The sequence below is a fragment of the Macaca mulatta genome, chromosome 1 (genome assembly GCF_049350105.2).
Source record: "Macaca mulatta isolate MMU2019108-1 chromosome 1, T2T-MMU8v2.0, whole genome shotgun sequence".
NCBI classification, from domain to species: domain Eukaryota; kingdom Metazoa; phylum Chordata; class Mammalia; order Primates; family Cercopithecidae; genus Macaca; species Macaca mulatta.
In genome coordinates, this window is record NC_133406.1 from 126,099,168 (window position 1) to 126,120,261 (window position 21,094).

A 21,094-nucleotide genomic window follows, 5' to 3' on the forward strand; every position below is an offset into this window, starting at 1 on the left:
ATACTGTAATATACTGTAAATATAATGGCATCAAGAATGGTGAATCCTATTCAGATGGTTTTCAATTTACTTTGCCCAGATCCATCAGAGGAATCACTATCCGTGGCAGCTAAAGCCTAACAAAACGTATACAATGTAATATATATACCTATACATATATATACGTATACAGTGTAAAATATACTGTAGCCCCTTAAGTGTGCAATAGAATTACACCCAAAAACAATATATATCTTAATTTTAAAAACTTTATTGCTAAAAAATGCTAACAATCTGAGCCTTCAGTGAGTCTTAATCTCTTCTTGATGGTGGAGGGTCTTGCTTCGATGTTGATGACTGCTGACTGATCAGTTTGGTGGTTGCTGGTGACTGGAGTGGCTGTGGTAATTTCTTAAAATAAAAAAACAGTGAGTTTGCTGCGTCAATGGACTTTTCCTTTCACTAAAGATCTCTCTGTAGCATGCACCGCTATCTGAGAGCATTTTATCCACAGTAGAACTTCTTTCAAAATGGGAATCAATCCTCTCAACCCCTGCCACTGCTTTATGAACTCAGGTTATATAATACTCTAAGTCCTTTGTGGTCATTTCAACAATGTTCACAGCATCTTTACCAGGAGTAGATTTTATCTCAAGAAACTATTTACTCATCCACAAGAAGCAACTCCTCATCCATTCTTCAGGCTCCACTTCTAATTCTGGTTCTCTTGCTATTTCCACCACATCTGCAGTTACTTCCTTCACTGAGATCTTGAACCCCTCAAAGCTATTGACAATGTTTGGAATCAACTTCTTTTAAATTTCTGTTAATGTTGATATTTTTACCTTTTCCCCTGAATTATGAATGTTCTTAATGGCATCAAGAATGGTGAATCCGATTCAGACGGTTTTCAATTTACTTTGCCCAGATCCATCAGAGGAATCACTATCTATGACAGCTGAAGCCTAAGATTTGAAAGTTGAAGTTACTCCTTGATCCATGGGCTGCAGAATGGATGTTGTGTTAGCCAGCATGAAAACAACATTAATCTCCTTGCACACCTCCATCGGAGCCCTTGGGTGACTAGGCGCATAGTCAATGAGCAGTAATATTTTGAAAGGAATCATTTCTTCTGAGCAGTAAGTCTCAACAGTGGGCTTAAAATATCCAGTAAACCATTCTTAAACAGATGTGCTATTATCCAGGTTTTGTTGTTCCATTTTTAGAGCATAGGCAGAGTAGACTGAGCATAATTCTTAAGGACTGTAGGATTTTTGGAATGATAAATAAGCATTGTTTTCATCTTAAAGTCATCAGCTATGTTAGCCCCTAAAAAGAGAGTCAGTCTGTCCTTTGAAACTTTGAAGCCAGGCATTGACTTCCCCCTTCTAGCTGTGCAAGTCCTAGATAGCATCTTCTTCCAATATAAGGCTATTTCTTATACACTGAAAATCTGTTTTTCAGTGTAGTCACCTTCATCAATTATCTTAGCTAGATCTTTTGAATCACTTACTGCAGTTTTTACATCAGCACTTGCTGCTGCTTCTTTGAACTTTTACATTATGGAGAGGACTTCTTTCCTTAAACCTCAAGAACCAACCTCTGCTAGAATAAAACTTTTCTTCTGCAGCTTCCTCTCCTCTTTCAGTCTTCATAGAATGAAAGAAAGGTACTGTCTTGCTCTGGATTAGGCTTTGGCTTAAGGGAATGTTGGGGCTGGTTTGATCTTCTGTCCAGACCACTAAAGCTTTCTCCACATCAGCAATAAGACTGTTTTGCTTTCTTATCATTTGTGTGTTTACTGGAATAGCACTTCTGATTACCTTTAAGAACTTTTTCTTTGCATTCACAACTTGGCTGTGGGGCACAAAATGCCTCACTTTTGGTCTGTCTTGGCTTTTGATATGCCATCCTTACTAAGTTTAATTATTTCTAGCTTTTGATTTAAAATGAGAGTCATGTGACACTTTCTTTGACCTGAACACTTACAAGTCAAAGTAAGGTTATTAATTGGCCTAATTTCAATATTGCTGTGTCTCAGCAAATAGAGAGGCCCAAGGAGAGGAATGGCCAGCCAGGGGAGCAGTCAGAACACACACAATATTTACCAATTAGGTTGGCCATCTTACGTGGGTACAGCTCAGGACGCCTCAAAACAATGACAATAGGAATATCCAAGATCACTGATCACAGATCATAGATCACCATAACAACTGTAATAGTAATTTAAAAGTTTGAAATAATGTGAGAATTACCGAAAAGTGACACACAGACACAAAATGTGCACATGCTGTTGGAAAACTGGCACCAAAAGACTTGTTCAAGGCAGGGTTGCCACAAAGCTTCAGTTCGTAAAAAACACAGTATCTGTGAAGCACAATAAAGTGAAGCATAGTAAAATGAACTGTGCCTGTATTTAACTTTCACGTGCTCTGTGTAGATCAGATTCCAACTTAATAGAAGTATTTATTGAACCTACTATGTACAGACTTCTGGGAGTACAGAAGAACATAATGCTTGCCCTCAAAGAGACTATGCTGACTCTCATTCACTTGAAGTCAACTCAATGTTTATTGAGTTCCTGTCTTGGGCTCAGTGGGGATGGGATAAAGAAGAAAAGAGGATGAGTTAGCCAGTGTCTGCCCCCCAAGGTATCACAGCCTGTTAAGGAAGTAGGCTGTAGACAAAAATGACTCTAAGTCTGGCCATAGTAGCAGCTTTAATAGAAATTCAAACAGCGTCTGAACATGCATGCTTCACGAATTTGCACATTTGCTTAGGCTACTATTTAAATTACTTTCCTTTCCCTGTGCACACGCCAATAGGCAGTAGAGAAGACAGCCCAGGTGCTCCCCAAGCTGGCTGGGGGGAGGGGGTGGGGGCGGGAAAGAGGATGATGCTGGAAGAATCAGATTGAGGTGAACACAAGGCTGCAGATATTCCACGAAGTGGACAATCAAGAGTCAACCCTGAAACCACCTCTCCCTCTGACCTGGCAGCTTTCTCATGACCATTCTTCTCTCTTCTTCCGTCTTTGTCCCTTCTGTGTGCCCCCTCCTCCAACACCCTCACCCGCTTCTCCCCGCCTCTGTCTGTCTGTCCCTCCCTGCCTGGCTCATGCCGAGGGCAGGCACCTCTGTCAGCCTCCTCGCAGTTGTAGTTATTGTGTGTGGCGTGGCCCTGGTGGCAGTTTTTCTCTTTCTCTTTTGGAAGCTGTGCTGGATGCCCTGGAGGAACAAGGAGGCCTCCAGTCCCTCTTCTGCTAATCCCCCCTTGGAAGCCCTCCAGAGCCCCAGCTTCAGAGGCAACATGGCGGACAAGCTGAAGGACCCCAGCACCCTGGGCTTCCTGGAGGCGGCCGTGAAGATCAGCCACACATCCCCAGATATCCCAGCTGAGGTGCAGATGTCGGTCAAGGAGCACATCATGCGTCACACGCGGCTGCAGCGGCAAACTACAGAGCCAGCCTCATCCACCAGGTGAGGAGTGGACCGCTCCCTTCCCTGATCCCACACCTCCACACTCCCTTAATACATCTATGGGATTCCAGCCTGTGAGGATCAGAGATCAGAAATAATAACACATATCCTTTGATGGAGAAATATGTCAGAAGATGTGATCCATGATGGGTGATCGAGGAGGAAAGACTTCACGAAAGGGAAACCTTTGAGGCTGGTTGCTGTACATGTGGTGTGCACTTGGGGTATGTGTGGATATGAGGGGAATGGAATAGTGGAATTGGGGAGTGTCGGATGTTTGGAAGGAAAGGCTTCAGGCAGAAGGAAGAGAACGGCAAAGGCCTGGAGAGGTAAGAGTTCATGGTGTGTTTAGGGATATGTCTGTAAAGCCCGATAGCTACAGTCTGCAGTGCGTGGCAGATAAGGCAAGAGAGTCTTAATAGTTTGAGAATGAGGATTCCTTTAAAGCCTTTCAGAGTTCCCTGTATGACAACAATTGTAAATACATACAGCATCCTTTAACTGAAAATAGCAACAAGAAAAACGTAACGACAAAAACCTACCCCAAATTCAGAAATACTTTTAAAAGATGTGGCGCAAGCATGTGTAAGGCATTGTATTTACTGAAAACTTAGGGCTCTGATGGATTCCTAGGTCCCTGCAATGGCTCTCCAGGCCCTCAGGGGACCAACCAAAGAGAATGAGTCCTGATCTTCAGACTGGAGGCCAGGAATGAACATGCTAGGGGGTCACACTGACAGTTTGTCATATGGCCTTGGGCAAGTTCCTCACCTTCCCTTAGCCTCGCTTTTTCCAACTGTAAAATAAGGCTGATGACTTTTATATGGCAGTTGTGAGGAGCCAATGGAAGAATGAATGTAATCGATAAAGAGAGCTAACACATATATTGCTTATGATTATGCTTGGCTCTGTTCTAAGCACTTCATATGTAATCAATTCATTTTACTCTCACAGCAATCCTATGTGGTTGTTACTTTTATTATCCTCGTTTTTATGGCACAGAGAGGTTAAATAACTTTCCCAAGATCTCAACTGGAAAGTGACAGAGCCAAGACTGACCTATGCAGTCTAACTCCAAAGCCCATGCTTTTACCACTCCGCTGCCTGCTGTATAGCAAATGCCCAACAAATGGAGATGCTGATGACGGTGATGAAGGGGGTGCCACACTGATGATAAGAAGGGATGGTCCTTCTCTTAAGGGATCTCATGATTTAATAAGGAAACCAGAGTTTTGTCTACTAGGAAGTAAACCTAAAAAGCAGGTAACAGAAAAGCAGGAAAAAGTGATTATGATAGCAATGGCTAACATTTATTGAGCTTACTATATATCAGGCGCCATTCCAACTACTTTACATATATTAAGACATGTAATGCTCACCACAACCTTGTACACCAAGTGTGTGCAGAGGAAAAGTGGGGTCAAGAAGAGGAAGGAAGAGGGGGCTCAACAAGGGATACAATGAGCCAGGGCTTCCAGGCTCGTGTCTGCCTTCATCCCCCTTCCCCTGAGCCCTGACCACACTCCCTCTGCCCCCTCCTGCCCTCTACCAGGCACACGTCCTTCAAGCGCCACCTGCCAAGGCAGATGCACGTCTCCAGTGTAGACTATGGCAACGAGCTTCCACCAGCAGCAGAGCAGCCCACCAGCATTGGCCGCATCAAGCCTGAGCTCTACAAGCAGAAGTCGGTGGATGGGGACGATGCCAAGTCTGAGGCCACCAAAAGCTGCGGGAAGATCAACTTCAGCCTACGTTATGATTACGAGACGGAGACCCTGATTGTGCGTATCCTGAAGGCTTTTGACCTCCCTGCCAAGGACTTTTGTGGAAGCTCTGACCCTTATGTCAAGATCTACCTCCTGCCTGACCGCAAATGCAAGCTGCAGACCCGGGTGCACCGCAAGACCCTGAACCCCACCTTTGATGAGAACTTCCACTTCCCTGTGCCCTATGAGGAGCTGGCTGACCGCAAGCTGCATCTCAGCGTCTTCGACTTCGACCGCTTCTCCTGCCATGACATGATTGGTGAGGTCATCATGGACAACCTCTTTGAGGCCTCTGATCTGTCTCGGGAAACCTCCATCTGGAAGGACATCCAATATGCCACAAGTGTGAGTACAGCCCTGTTCCTTGGCTTTTTGAGGATTTGTGGTTCTGGGTTGGGTTGGACATGTCCCCAACCCCTCATTTCCTAGAGACAAATGGGCCTTTTCCTTTTGGGATAGGAAGAGAGACTCTGGAAACTGCCCAGTGGCCCAGCCTACCCTTGCACTCTGCCCCAGGTTGGAATGGCAGACAGCAGAGTCCCCATGTAGCTAGGAAGGGGAGGGATTTTTTATCTGTGGCTTCTGGTTGCATGTTCTGGGATGGTTCTTTCTACTGAGAGTACTGATATAGAGAGTACTGATATAGATACAGAAACCTGGCATAGGCAATCGAAACAGGCCATATCAATTAGGCTGAACCAGGCTATGCTGCAGCAGCAAACGATCTGAGGATTTTGTGGCTTTAGACAACCAAAGTTTATGCCTTGTTCATGTTTTGTGTGCTTTGCATCTGGGCTGGGGACTCTACTCCACCTTGTTACCTGGGGACCCAAGCCAACAGACGCTGCATTTAGACACGGGCCCCCACAGTTAAACATCAGGAGGAAGAGGAAGTGGCAAATCATGCACTGTTTATTAAAGCTTCCACGCAGAAGTGACACATGTCACTTCCACTCCCATTAGAACAAGACACATGGTAACTCCTAATATCGAGGGAGAAGGGGCAAATTAATCCTACCGAGTGCCCAGAAGGAGAGCTGGACATACCTAATGAACAGCACAAATGACGACACAGAGCAGAGTCCCTTCGCTTGGGCATTGTTTTCCCAGTCATGTATGGGAGATGGGGGAGGCCAGCCCAAAAGGAGACCTGACTAACCCCTACACAGGAGGTGGGTGCTGGGCTGTTTGCAATCAGCTGGAATTAACCAGGGAAGGTTTCAAGGAGCTGGGGCTCAAGTTGGCTTTTAAGAGAAGAGAGCACAGGTTTGGCACAGAGAACTGGAGAGGGCACATCTGGAGCCCTTCGGTCTGGCATAGCCCTTCGCTCCAGTCCCGAGTTGAGGAAACTGTATAGCTGCGTCCTGCAGGTATAGCTAGTATCCTCTCTCTAAGCCACCCCCCCACCCCCAGGCAGCTAAGAGCTCAGTGGGGGCGTTCCCTCCAAGCTCCAGTGGCCTTGCATCTGCTGTCTGGAGTGCTAACAGGTTGAGCAGCAACCTGGATATTTCCTGCGCTGTATCTCTGAGGAGGGGCGACCCCACTCTGTCTGCAGACTCCCGCTCAGATAGTCAATACTCAATATCTCTGTGTTGAGCCTGTGAAGAGAGGGGCTGGGAAAATCAGCCCTGCTCTGGCGTGCAAAGGGTGTAAATCTTGATTTGTTCGAAGTGAGAAAGCTTGGTGGGCTCTGCTTACACCCCAGGAAGAGTCTGGGGGACACCCCATTCTCATAGCTTGTGCTGACTTTGACCAGTCCAGCCCAATGGCCCAGGGCCTCCCCCACCTTTGCTTTCCTGAAATGTCATCCCTAAGAAGAACATAAGTAGCCGGCTGGCTAGCAGGCAGACAGGGCGGCAGACCGGGTGGATCAGAACAGCAGCTGTGCGGCAGCCCCAGGCCCGAGCACTCCACCCCATAAATCACTCTGAAGTTTACATCTGGTGCAGCTCTTCCCTGTGGTCTCCTTAGGCTGTGGTTTCATTATGGTAACTGGGCAGGTAGAGAAAAGCAGCTCAGCCCTCCTCAGAGTGAGGCTGCCACCCAGGGAAGGGCGTGAGGGCCAGGGGCTGCAGGAAGCAGAGCTCAGCTCAGCCCTTCTAGGAGCCTCCTTTGCTCCTTGCCAGAGTCCACCATCTGGTGTCTTTGGCTCTAGGCATGACTGGAAGCCTCATGCCTGGGATAAGCAGTCTGTGCCCAAGCACACTTCTCACCTGGATGCACCTTTCCATATCCGAGAACCCCGTGGCTGTCCTGCCCTTGTCCCATCACCACTTCCCCAGCCTGGCTTCTGAAAAGGGCAGATCAACCAAAGAGCATGGAACAAATCACCACCATCCTCATCATCCTCAACTATTATCATTATAGACCCCCTCCCTCTCCTCCTCCTAAGAACACTGTGCCAGGCATGGGGGTGAGGGGAGACTGGGGTAGGAAACAGCCTCTTTGACCCACAGAAACTTGTCATCTAATTACAGAGACAGGAAAAGTCCATGCAGTAGCTGGCAGTGCAAAGCAGCAAATACGATCCGCTGTGTACGGTTGTAGGAGCCTTAGAGTTAGGACAGCTGGTGAAGGTCTCCTGGATAAGGAGAACTAAATCAGGTGGGGAAGGACAGTCATAAATAAGTCAACAGCCCAAGAGGAAGGGACAGCATTCCAGCCAGGTGCAGAGGGAGTCCAGGTGCAGAGGGAGTCCAGGCGCAGAGGGAGTCCAGGTGCAGAGGGAGTCCAGGCGCAGAGCGAGTCCAGGCGCAGAGGGAGTCCAGGCGCAGAGGGAGTCCAGGCGCAGAGCGAGTCCAGGCGCAGAGGGAGTCCAGGCGCAGAGCGAGTCCAGGTGCAGAGCGAGTCCAGGTGCAGAGCGAGTCCAGGCTCAGAGGGAGTCCAGGCGCAGAGCGAGTACAGGCGCAGAGGGAGTCCAGGCGCAGCGGGAGTCCAGGCGCAGCGGGAGTCCAGGCGCAGAGGGAGTCCAGGCGCAGAGCGAGTCCAGGCGCAGAGCGAGTCCAGGCGCAGAGGGAGTCCAGGCGCAGAGGGAGTCCAGGCGCAGAGGGAGTCCAGGCGCAGAGCGAGTCCAGGTGCAGAGGGAGTCCAGGCGCAGCGGGAGTCCAGGTGCAGAGGGAGTCCAGGTGCAGAGGGAGTCCAGGTGCAGAGGGAGTCCAGCTGCAGGAGTTTCCCAAGCTGCAGAGCCGCACCCATGCTCAGCCAGTCTGTCTTACTGTCTGTCTGAGCTGGATGTTTCTTCTCAAGTGAGTCCCCTGCCACCCTCCAACCCACAGCCCCGCCAGCAGATAGAATTCTCAGGAGCAGGTTCATCACCCTGCCAGGCAAGGACTCAAGCAAAAAGAGGGGGAAGAGGTGCAAGAAGGCTGGTGCTTGTACCTATTTGTGGTGCTGTCACATTTTAATTATTTGGGGGCCAGGGGGCCCAAGTCATCATAGTCACCAGGAATGACAGAGCACTGGGTGTATATGAATTTCCACAGCCAGCACAATGGGGAGCAATACTGACGAGCTGAGCTCAGCCAACAGCCAGCTCCCATCTCTCCCATGTGTCTGATTCCATTCCCAGAGCTGCCCTTTGGACCTGAGCTCAGGAATCCAGCAGCTTCAGAAAAACACCTGACATTTCTGCCTCTTGCCTTTGCCAACAAGTTCTCCATGTCAGGCAGGCCTGTTCCCACCTCTCTGCCTGGTGCAAACCAGTCCACCTTTCAGAGCCTAACTGCCGTCATCCTCCATGTGGCCTCCCGGTCTCACAGCAGCTGCCTCTCCAGTGTGTTCTCTGTATCCCCAAGTTATATCCTGAGTCATATTCTACCTTGTAAAGTCCTTCCAATGGCTCAGGAATGGCTTGTGACCCATATTTGACTTTCTCTTATATTTGCCCTCAGGGCTGAGTGTAAGAACCCAGTACTTTCTTGTTAAATGACCAGTGGCTTACTTAATTCAATTAAAACTATATATGGGTGCCCAAGGAAAAGACTATTAAAGAAGCAGTTGGAATTGAATGGAGTTAACCTGGGAAGGCTTCTTGGAGGAGAAGCAGCTTAAGTAGTATTTAGAAAATGGCTTAGAGCCAGGCTTGGTTGGGAGAGACCCAGCCTGTGCTCTTGTTCAGAGGTGAATGGGATGGTTTGTGTCTGGAGTAACCAGTCAGATCAGGTAGTCTGGACCAAAGCAGAGGGTCCGTGACCCACACGCTGAGCAGAAGGAAAGGTGCCATGAGAAAGGGGACTTGGAGGCTGCTCTGTGCTCACCAAAGTGATGTGAATGCTGCCTGTGTTGTTCCCTGAGTTTGTGCAGGAGAGTCAGATTGAGCCCTGGCAGGTGGCACCAGGCAGGTCCCTTGTTCCCGCCCCCGCCCTTGTGCTTGACTTGAAGTACCAAAGCCTGAAACATTTGCATTGTTTTCTCACAAACACAGAACCCTGAGCTCAAGGCTAGTGAAGGGGAGGTACGCATCCAGGGAGTCTAGCTCTTTGTTAATTGCAAATCTTAAGCCTCAAGGGACACTCACCTCCCTACCCTAGATTGTTCCAGAGGGAAGTCTGGGCAGCACAGCAGCTCATATGCCCCACTGGCTGGAGAGCCAGAGCAAACCGGGCCTGCAGGACAGTCAGAGGCCTCTTGCATTGCGTGGAATTAAGAAACTCAGGCCTGGGATGGAAATTTTGGGAGTTCACCACACCCATTCCAGCCCTGGGAAGCGCTGCCCTCCTGCTTCCCCCATCTCTCCTCCTGCCTGGCTTGCCCAAGGGCCCCTGATGGTCTCTTGGGCATACCCAGAGCTTTGCCACTCTCTCCAACCAGAGCTTCAATTGGCTAAAATCACCACGCTCTTCCCTCCTAGCGTCTTCTGCCCCCAGTCTCATTATTTCTAAATAAAGCTGTAGATTTATCATTATAATAGAGCTGCCGTCACCCGGGTTTGCTAACATCTCTAATCTTGTAGTTATTGCTACAGAGGACTCAGACCCCACCGCACACAACTATTCCTGTGGCTATTCCCTCTCCTTCACTGTAGTGGGAGACGAAGGCTGTAATTGGGGACATAAATATGTGCTGTGCTTGGTGGTGCTAATGGATTCAGCCATCTTCCTGCCTTACCAGGTCCCTACTAGTTTAGAGTGTGCATGTGTGTGTGTGTGCGTGTGTGTTGTTTTTGGACTAGGCTAGAGTGTGTGTGTGCATGCATGTGTATGTGTATGTGAGTGTGCATTTGTGTGTGTTTGTGTTTTAGGGGTGATGAAGTGTTCCATATTCTTCCAGAGAACCTGGACTGAGGGTATGCAGGGAGGAAGGGAGGCCTTAAATGGTAGAATAGCCTCTGGTCTGGAAATGAGCAGAGCTGTGCAGAAGGAGTGCAGGCTTTATTGTCAACCCAACCTGAGTTGCATTCTAACTTCCTTACTTTCTAGCTTTAAAACCTTGGGACATTATCTAAACTGTGCCTCAGGTTTGACATCAGCAAGACAGGGATAATAATGGCTTCTAGTCCTACTGGTATTATATGTAGTAAATGAAACAGAGGACACAGCCACCCAGGACAGCACTGTCACAGAGCAATTGCTGAGCCCTATTCCTCTGGTGCCTTCCTGCTATAACACTCCCAGGCCTGACCTTCCCCTTCAGTCCAGGTCACCTGTTCTGACTGGTTGTTGGATATTATGATTCCTTTTTTATTTCTTGTCTTGGCTATGCCGTGTGTTTTCTGTGTGACCTTGAAAAAGTGACTTTCCATCTCTGGGCTGCATTTTCCTCAGTATTAAACCATCTCTAGAGGCCTGTGATTCTCAGCTCCTCCCCCCTAGGAAGTTCTTGGCTCCCATGCTTTCACAGAACAGAGCTACCCATTCTCTGGAGTGTGGTCTCCATAGCAGAGGCCTAAACCGCACAGTGATAAGCCACTGGGCAGAATTTCCAGACATCTTCACTCTTCCCTTAAATGTCAGTAAGAGTCAGGCCTCTCTTCAAGCCCTTGGGGAATGTCCTCTAGGAGGTTTCTGCCACAGGGGAGGCCCCATCAGCAACCCATCCTCCTCCTTTTCCCATGAGCCACCTTCCTATGCCGGCACTCAGCTCCCTCCCTCCCGTTTCGTTCTCAATCCCCATTTACTGGAATGAGCCGGTCATTACTTATTGAGCTCCTGCTAGCTACCAAGGGCACAACCTGCTTTGCCCTGTTTCATCCTCACCACAATGCTTATGGTGATCCCCTATATGTAAATAGACAAATGAAGTTTGTTTAAGTGACTTACCCATTGTCACCCAAACAGAAATAATAAAGCCAAGATTTGAACTCATGATCCTTATACCACCAGAGGGAAGCATGGTTACATTGTTGCTTGGGACAGAAAATAAACACCGAAATTGTGCAGCTCATCAGGGGATCCAGAAGAGTGTTTTGTTCTGTTTTTTCTTTGTGGGCTGCTTAGGTTCTCTCACTCATCTCAAAATCTGGTCATTTTGGAGAGTGAGTTTGGTGCTGACATTGGATTCCTTTACCTTTTCCCCCATTTCCTTTCTGTGAGCACTAGGTTTGACGTCCTTTCTCTTTAGTTTAATAGCTATTCATTGAATGCCGACTATGTGCTGGTCAGTGCATCATTGGTCACTTGTTGAACGCAGAGCCATGGGCTGGGCTATGGAAAGGAAGGCAGAGCAAGAGCCCTCCACATCAGGGTGCTCAGGCTGATGGGAACTGTAGGAGATGCCTGTGCCCCCCAGACCCCAAACCCCTCATACACAAGGCACACACCTAGGGACAGACCAGTTCAGGATGCTTACAACACAATTATGCAAGCTGCTGCACTGCAAGCCATGTGCAGAGGTGTTAGGAGACATGAAGAAAGGAAATCGGAGTCAGATGAGATTGCTCTAGAAAAGCTGCTTCTAGAAAAGAAAAGTTTTAGGCCAGGTTATGTTGATGACAGTGAAGGACAGAGCATGATAAAAGAGGAAGTCAGAGGAAGGCGAGTATGTTTCTTTGTTCTCTTTGGACTTAGGGAAGGATCTAGAGAGAACTTCTCTCTCATAAGATTGGGTTTCTTTTCTTTGTATAATAACTACTTGCAGAGTAATTACTATGTAGCAGGCACCAGGCTGGGAATATGACTTCAACTACAGTCCTGCCCTCAAGACCTTGCAGTCTGATGGGGGAGGCAGGAAACCAGTTCTGTCGTCTTGGGGACATGCAGGTCCCTCACTGGCCCAGCATGTTGGGGGAAGACAGGCCTCCTGAAATGAAGTTGCCTTGCTTGCCTGAAAAAATTTTCTGTTGCATCCTCTTCTCACGCCCACACACTCAAGTCAAATGAGATCCCAGAGTGGCCACAAAAGGCTTTTTCAAGTAGAGCCAAAGAATCAGCTAATTGATCCACTGTGACTCATTGAATCACCCGGGGATGAAGCCTCCCAAAGCTTCATTGACCGGCAGTTCGATACAACGCCTTCAAAGTGTCCACCTTGGATCTCAGGTTTCTAGGTCTGTCCTGGGCAGGAGACGGGCAGGAGTAAGAGGTAAGCGTATTGAATCTTCATCCACTAAACAGGTCTTCAACGAGCCCTCAAAGAACGTAGTTGGGTCCTAGAACAACTAACTGGGTATTGAAGGGACGAACATAGTCCTTGCTTTCAAGGAACTCACAGTTCAACAGAGGTTTCAGAGCAAGTAAAATCTAATGAAAGGAACACAATTATTTAAATTACATTAAAAGGAAAAAGGGGGAGATTGAGGTGAGTATTGAAGTGAGAAGAGTGAGTGAGTGGGATGAGGGATACAGATGGCTGAAGGAGAATTCAGGAACAAGAACTGAGCTTTGGGAACGCCCACAGCCAGGATGAAGGAGAAAGAGCGGCAGGCAGCAAAGAGCACCGAGCAGGAGGAGATCAAGAGAAAGGGAACAGAGGAAGTCAAAGGAGGAATCACTTGGGAATTATTGATTCAGCAATGACCTGTTTAAGCATCTGCTAAGTGCCACGCATGGTCCTAGATGCTGAGGATGCAGCAGTCAACAAAGTCCCTGCTCTCATGGAGCTTATGCTCTAGTGGAGGAAGGCAAATGACTAAGATAAATAGTATGTCTGAGAGTCATACATGACATGGAGAAAATGAAGCAGGAAGTGTGATAGGAGAGTTGGGTTGGGGAGGGTGGGCAAGGGAGACCTCCCTGAGAGGGTGCCCTTTGCGTAGACCTGAAATATGGGAGAGAACCCTGCAGATATTTGCAGGAAAAGAGGTCCAGGCAGAGAGAAAAGACCCTGCAGTGGGATGGCATCTGGCATGATCAAAGAACAAGAAAGAGGCCAGGCACATTGGCTCACACCTGTATTCCTAGCACTTTGGGAGGCTGAGGCAGGAGGATCGTGTGAGGCCAGGATTTTGAGACCAGCCACTGGCAAAACAAGGAGACCTCGTCTCTACAAAAATTAAAAAAAAAAAAAAAGGCCAGGTGTGGTGGTGCACGCCTATAATCCCAGCAACTCAGAGGCTGAGGTGGGACAATCGCTTGAGCCTGGGAGATCGAGGCTGCAGTGAGCCATGATCACAGCACTGTGCTGTGATTCATCAGTCTGGGCAACAGAGCAAGACTCTGTCTATAAAAAAGAGAGGGAGAGGAAGAAGGAAGGAAGGAAGGAAGGAAGGAAGGAAGGAAGGAAGGAAGGAAGGAAGGAAGGAAGGAAGGGAGGGAGGGAGGGAGGGAGGGAGGGAGGGAAGGAAAAAAAGAGAAAAACAAAGAACAGCAAGAGGACCAATGTGGCAGAAGCAGAAACAGGGCTGGGGAGGGGAAAGAGTGAAAGATAAAGTGGGAGAGGTAAGAGGCCCAAGAGGTTAATATGGTTCCACAACCAGAAGTTGAAAAGGGTCACTGCAGCTGATGGGCTAGGACTAGACTACTGTACACAGTCAGAGCAAAGGCAGGAAAGTCGGTGGGGATGTGATTGTCCTGAAAAAGAGATGACAGTAGCTTGAACAAGGATGGTGGTAGATACGTAAGATGTGGCTAGTCTCTGAATGTATTTTGAAAGTACAGCCAGCAGTATTTGATGACAGATTGGGTGGAGGGTCTAAGGTGTAGAGAAAGAGAAGAATCAAGATTTTCAGTCCGAGCAACTCGGGATGCTGAGTTGGGAAATCTTGGAGGAAGAACCCATTTGGGGAGGAAGATTAGGAGCTCAGATTTGGACACGTCGTATTTGAGATACCTTTTGGACATCCAAGTGGTGATGCTACGTAGGAAGCTGGATATAAAGTCTGGAGTCCAGGAGTGAGGTCTTGGTTAAAGAAACAGATCTAGGAGATGTTAGCATATAAATAGTGTCAAGAGCCATGAGACTGATTGAAATCCCAGTGGAATAAGTTTAGCTAGAAAAGAGGAAAGAAACAGGATTTAACCATGAGGTACTCTAACAATTGATGTGGGGCTATGAAGAAAACCCAGCAATGGAGACTAGCAGCAGGGGAAAAGAAGGAAAGCCAGGTGGGTACAGTGTCTCAGGAAACAAAGGAAGTGTTTCCAGAAGGACAGGGGTAAGGCTCAGTTGTATTAGATGCTGTGACCAATCAAGTAAGCTGCAGACTGAGACCTGGCCATTTTGTTCAGCATCAAGGAGCTTATCATTGGCCTTGACAAGGGCCGCTTTGGTGGAACCTGAGTGGGGAAGATCAACTGTGGAACGGGGACTTGGGTCGTGTTATTCTGGGGAAATTTTCTGGAGGGTTTAGCTCTTGAAATGGGTTTTTAAAGGTCTAGGAGGGTTGGTTTGGCAGTGTGCCAAGAGGCTGGTTCCATATATGGGCCATAGCTTAGGGAAAAGCTGGGGCTGGGACAGGGAGGTAGAGTGAGCAGCCCTGGCTGAGAGCAACACAAACAATTCAGGCCAAGACCACCTTTTCCATCAGAAATTTGCAGAAAGGCTCAGTATCCCTAGAATTCTGCCTTAAAATCCTGAGTGTCTGGACTGCTGCATGCAGGTCCAAGCCAGGATGGAAGCAGAGAGGGAGAATTTCCTGAAAGAGGCCAGCAGGGCAAATCAGGGTTACATGGAAGTCCCAGTAGGTGTAAAGGTATACCTGAGCCTGGAGAACTGGGTGGCCTGCCCAAACCTATGAAGACTGCTCCCCAGGCCGAACCCTGCAGCCAGAGCACTCTGAATAATGCACGAAGATGGCCAGGTTTGCACCCCTCTTTGAGCAGTCCAAGTGAGCCCAGCAGTGACTCTCCCAGCTGCCTGGCCCCCACCCACCTGGATCAGAAGCCACCAGGTCCTTGGTAGGGCTGCAGGGCTCCCTTGTGTGTTTGCTGCTCAGCGGGAGCTGTGCAGCTCCCCGGTTGTCTTTGCTGGATGTTCATTTGCCCCCACGCTCCCCTGGGCCTGGTCTCATCATCCTTGTTATTCTCTGACACCCCCTCCCTTAGATCAATGGAAATGTCCAGTGCATCCTACTCACAGTTTATTCCTTCCACCCCTGCCAATGCAGAGATGGATGGGACCTCTCCTTTGTACCTCTCCCCAAAGAGGGGAGGCGGTGAAGAGCCTGGCTGCCTCCCTGGAAGGATTTCTGGGTCAGATGGGGACATCAAGCAAGGAGCAGCTTTTCCTGCTCCAGAATAGTAACAGCAGCCCTAACCTCAGACCTCATGTCCTGTAGTGACCAGGAGGAAATTGGAGGTTGGAGGGTGCAGGGAGGGGTCCCTCCATGCTCAAAGCTCAGATCCTGAGAATGTGCCTCACTGTGTCCAGTCCCAGGTTCTAAAGCCAACAGGACCTTGACTTTTCTGGGACTGCCCAAGGGGCCAAGGCTCCTCTAGAGAAGGATTGCTGAAAATCCACCAAGAGCCCAGAAAGGAAAGAGGAGAGGTGTGGGTTCCACACTCCATCCCACGGGCAGCCTTCACTAGGGCCTCCATGGTCAATCCGGGAGTCGGGTCACACACTCCCACAGCTGAGCAGCAGCAGGTCCCTTCCGCCACAGGTGAGGACTCCAAGTCCACAAACGGTTCCTGCTGCAGAGGTGACGGATGTGCCCCTACCCTTCCACACACTCTCACTTGAGCCAAAATTAGGACCTGTAGCTGTTCTTGGTTCCAGGGGGCTAAAGGTTTCCCATGTGATGCTGGAAAACAAAGCTAATGGTCCAGACAGGGCTCTGACCTGCAGTAAGCAGAGCTGCTCAGCTCTGCTGGCCTTGGGTGTTCTTATTTAAGTTGTTTCTAAACTTGGCCTTTCACAATAGGTCCTTCTCCACTGCTTCAGAAGAAATGGCCTTACAAAGCTGCCGGAGGCCCAGACAGTGGAGACAGTTCCACGTTCACTCTTGATGAGTTCCCTAGCCTCCAGACAGCCCCATTGCCCACTCAGGCCAGCTTCCTGTAGGGCACAGCTCCCACTGGCAACCAGACCACAACCCTGTCTTCCCTCCCTCCCTCTGCTCACAGCCTGCTTCAGCACAGAGCTGGTGGGCAAGCCGACCCTGCCCCCAGCCCAATGTGCCCCTCATTAGTATGCTGTGCCTCTGGATGGAATAAATATCTAATCTTTCCTTCACAAGAGGATGAATGGGAAATCATTAGGCAACAAGCTCATGCATCAACAAAAAGTGATTTCTCCAACACAGATGTACTTCCCATGCTTCCCCCGACCTTGCTCCCAGAACATATGCACTTGCTTAGTGCTTCCACCGCCTAATAACACACAATGACATTTTCTCCTGGAGAGAGACTATTTGGTCGCAAGGAAAGCAGCAGCCAAACATCCCCTCTGGGCACTGTCACAGACTTTCGAACTCCGGGATTCATCCAGGAGGAAGGGAATGCAGTTTTCTAGATCAGCAGCAATACAGAGAGACTAGGGTCATGGGGTGTCACTATGACCAGAATAGCAACCAACTCGGGAGAATTGGAGCAGTCCCTGAGGGGCTTCACATTTTCCTGTGGACCACGGTGTTATGACTCCATGTTTTCATGGACTTGGGGGTGGTCAGAGCTAGAAAGAGCCTCGGAGATGACCTGGCTCAACCTCCTCCTGCCATAGATGAGTAATCTCAGACCAGAGAAGTCTCACACCTTGCTTGGGGTGGTTGGGAGTCAATGCAAATCTGGGCTCCAAAGCAGGTCTTATGAGACCCAGCCCATGCCCTTCCTACTGCCTTCCTAGTTTCTGGATTTTTATAGGAAATTCTCTTGCCTTGTTTTTACTCTTTCCTTCCCAGGCTCCTGCCCACGCTCTGCCTTCATCCTGTGCCCATGAGCCTCTCTCTCCTGTAGGGAAGAGGTGAAAGAGAGAATTTGGAGTTAAAGGCATGAAATGTCAAAGGACACAGAGCAAAAACCCCCTCCCCTATCCCAAAAGTTAGTCCTTTCCATGCAAGGAAGATCTAAGACCAGAAATAGGCAAACCAACAAGCAACATCAGCAGGAAAACCAAGGAAAAAAGAGGCCATTTATCAAAGTGTTTTGACCCTGAGCCAATTAACTCCCACCCAAAATCTCCCCATGGTACATAAATATTTCTATCTTACAGGAGGAAGGAGACAAGGTGAGCCATAGAGTATAGGTCAGCCTTGTCCAGTTGCTAGCATATTTTATAGTGTTTTAGTGTCGGCAGCAATACAGAAAAATGTGGTCTCTACAGCAGCCATCCTCCCCCTCCCTCCAGCCCCCACGCCCCTGCCAACCCTGAGCCCATCTGGCCCTCATTCATCCTCATCAGCCATCCACTGTAGCCACATTTTCCTCTCATGTCTGAATTGACACCTACTCATTCTCCATGAATATTTAATATCTTCCTTTCTGGACAAAGTCCGTGAGACCTTGAGAGACTCTCTAGGGCTGCACTGCAATCTGGGTAGAAAGCTTTCCATGGAGTCCACTTGGCCTTGGGATGAGGGAATTAGGGTAGAGAGACAGCCCCCGGACAGGATGAGCCACAGCACGATGTTCACCCATGTCTGGCCAGCACAGGCTGGCACTGCCCTCCGTCTTGATGGACTGAAAACACCAATGATTGCCTCCAAAGACTGTCATTTAGAGCCCTACCCGGCTGATTGTCTGGATGTGACACAATGTGGAGTTCACCAACATCCTTGACCATGGGTCGGGTTTCCCTAGGAGCTAGTTTATGTTTTCTTCACAAAACCCGTGTCTGATATACTTGAAGTGGGAGGGAATGGAGGTGGGATCAGGAAGGGGTGCGAAAACAAGCCTCAGATGACAATTTATGTGCAGAATTCCAACTGCAGGTTAAGCAGGGTGTCCGCCAGAGCTTCTTGGCCTCCTGTGGGCCAGGCTCTAAGTGCCATGGTTTATTCATTCCTCACCCCTGCCTTGCAGGGTCGGTACTGGTGTTATCCCCAGTCTCCAGATGAAGCAACTCAGGCAATCTGCTCAAGGTCACCAGGCTGGTGAGCGGCAGGGGTCCACCTGGCCAGCCGGCTGCATGTGCTCCAAGCCCTCCCCCATCTTGCCTTCTCAGGAACTGGCTAACACGGGCTCCCTCCATGCGTCCTGCCTCTTCCTGGGGTGGAGAAAGCATATATGAGCATAGTCTCTTCTGGCACCAACGTTCCACCTCTTCCTAAATGTCATCCTCCTCTTGGTCTCTGATGGCTCTTCCTTCATTGACCCAGTCACGGAACACGGGCCTAGCGCCACCACACCGCAAGCAACACAAAGTGAGGAGCAGCACTTAACTGCAGGCCTGTTGTGATGGAGAGTACCACTTCCCAGCGGCACAGCAGACTGCTGGTGGGCACCTGCCCCCAGCTCCCCACCGCTCCCATCATTCTATTGTCTTCCCTCTTCATTCCCCGAAAGTTCCAGGCCTCACATCCAAACAACTACACATCCCTCTTTCAATTGCCTGACTTCTCTCCAGCCCCAGCCCCAGCTGCGGCTCAGTTGCAGCCCCATCTTCTCACATTTAAAACCCAACAAGGTTGCTAATTGAATAACTGGCCATCATTTCCAGGAGCAGTGGGGACCCTAAGATTGTTATATTGCCTTTACCAGGCTCCACCCTCCATAGAAGGCTTTTATGGTTTCAAATGGCATTTGCTTTCTCTGTTTCCTAAGAATTTCTATGGCCATTGGCATTTCTGTGGGGCTTATAAAGCCATTTTCCTATATATGCCGAGAGAGGCCCCTCCTTAGGGCTTGGCTGGAGTTGCCACCTGAGATAGGAAGGCGGAAGCCACTTCCATCTCAACCCTCCCAGTTCTGCAAGTCTCCTGAGAATGAACCAGTCCTTCCATCCAAAATGAAGCCTGAGAAGAAGGCCCCAGCCAGGTGGAAGAATTGGATGGGGTCTCAGCCAGAAAAGAGACAGAGTGTTAGAGATAAATGTCCATAAAAGAGAGGATGCCACTCCACGGGGACAGGCAGAGAGCTGCCAGGGGAAGACATGGGGAGGGGCCTGTGCAAGTGTCCTGGCCACCTGGGGCTGGAGACCCTGAGGCAGTGTCGTTTGCTTTGTCTGTGGCTATTTCCTTTTGTTCACCCTTAGTATCTGAAGTTCTTTTTTATACTACCAGCCTCTTTCAGGGATGCGATGGGAACCAGGAGCGGGGTTTGGCTCTACACTTGGGTTGGAGCTTTAAAGAGAATTCAGGGACAGAACATGAAGGAGCACCTAGAACCAGAAAGAAAACCCAAAAGGAAAGAAGGGGAATGTCCAGGGGAAGAGACAGAGGGTCTTTCTTCAGCCACCCTGGCCCCCTGCCAGCCTTCTCCAGAGCTCCTCTCTGCTGCCCCCAAAAGGCTTTGCACCTTGTTTGAATAAAAGAGGTCACCGCTTTGTAGAAGGAGAGGGGAGAGGACAGCCTCTCACGCCACCCCTGCACCCACGGGAACGCCACTGGCGTGGGACTCTTTCCCAGGGTGAGTCGGTCCCTCCTCGAGCCTTTGGTTGACTCACATCTCTGTAGTGACACATTGGACCATGTGCTAGGAAGAGTCCAACTTCCAGAGAGAAAAAAACAGCTCTGGTGGTGTGTCCTGACAACATGATAAGCACTTCCTTTCTTGAGAAGTTGGGGACAGGGCTAGCTTTGTGACTTGAGGCACCTGCTTGAAAATGCCTCCTCCACATTGTCAGAGTCATCTCCAGCTGAGTCACTCCTGCAGGGCCCTGTGAGAGCGACACTGCTGGGAGCCCTGCCCAGCCCCTCCCAGGATCGATACATCAGAGGAACTAGCTGAAAGTCAGCTGGAAGCAAAAAGGCAGGAAGGAGGGCATACGGAACAGCCAAGCTCAGAGTGCCTCGCAGGCCCTGGAGAAAAGAAGGTGTGAGTCAGGATTCTAACGCTCACAAGCTGTGCTGGGCGGGCAGGCCCTGGACAGGCATTTTGAAAGTGGGGGATTAGGGCTCAAGGTGACTCTTATGGGGGAAATTATGAGAACCAATATTTCTTTGTGCTGCTGGGCCTTTTTGGTAGGTTTGTGGAGAACAAGAGGCCGGGGGAAAGGCTGGCAGTGAAGGCCTTTGTAACTCCGACTCCTGCTGGCAGGGTGTTTTTAGTGAATCCTATCCAAGTGCAGGCAGCCACCCAGCTCTTTTTAGGGAGTGGGCGTTCCCTAGGAAAGTATTCCCCCAACCCTATTTGGAGAATTTTTACCAGAGAAACTCTGGCTGCGCTCCTGTCTGCGTCCTGCAAGAGATAGGGAAGCAGAATCTGAGCAGAGCCCTCCGCCACCCACCCTGAGTCTTCCGCCACCCACCCTGAGTCTTCCGCCACCCACCCTGAGTCTTCTTCCGCCACCCACCCTGAGTCTTCCGCCACCCACCCTGAGTCTGGTCAGACCCCAGGCAGCCCCCTGTGTGTGTACATAGGCTCATGTACACACACACACACACACATGCACATGCACACG

The 21,094-nt window shown here is 49.4% G+C and overlaps 1 protein-coding gene across 3 annotated transcripts in view; it reads left to right on the forward strand.

Annotated features, from left to right (window-relative positions):
- The window catches only part of SYT6 (synaptotagmin 6), a 64,256-nt gene that overhangs the window by 11,176 nt on the left and 31,986 nt on the right, over positions 1-21,094 (forward strand). Inside the window, exons 2-3 of one of the 3 annotated variants that reach the window (XR_013399551.1) lie at positions 3,193-3,458; positions 5,011-5,569. Coding sequence is in view for 1 of the 3 variants with exons in the window: in XM_015148734.3 (XP_015004220.3) it covers positions 3,110-3,458; positions 5,011-5,569 (908 nt within the window). In the remaining 2 variants the exon portion in view is untranslated. Of the gene's footprint in view, positions 1-2,984; positions 3,459-5,010; positions 5,570-21,094 lie in introns of those variants that run through there. The other 2 variants (XM_015148734.3, XR_013399557.1) reach the window with 2 other exon arrangements.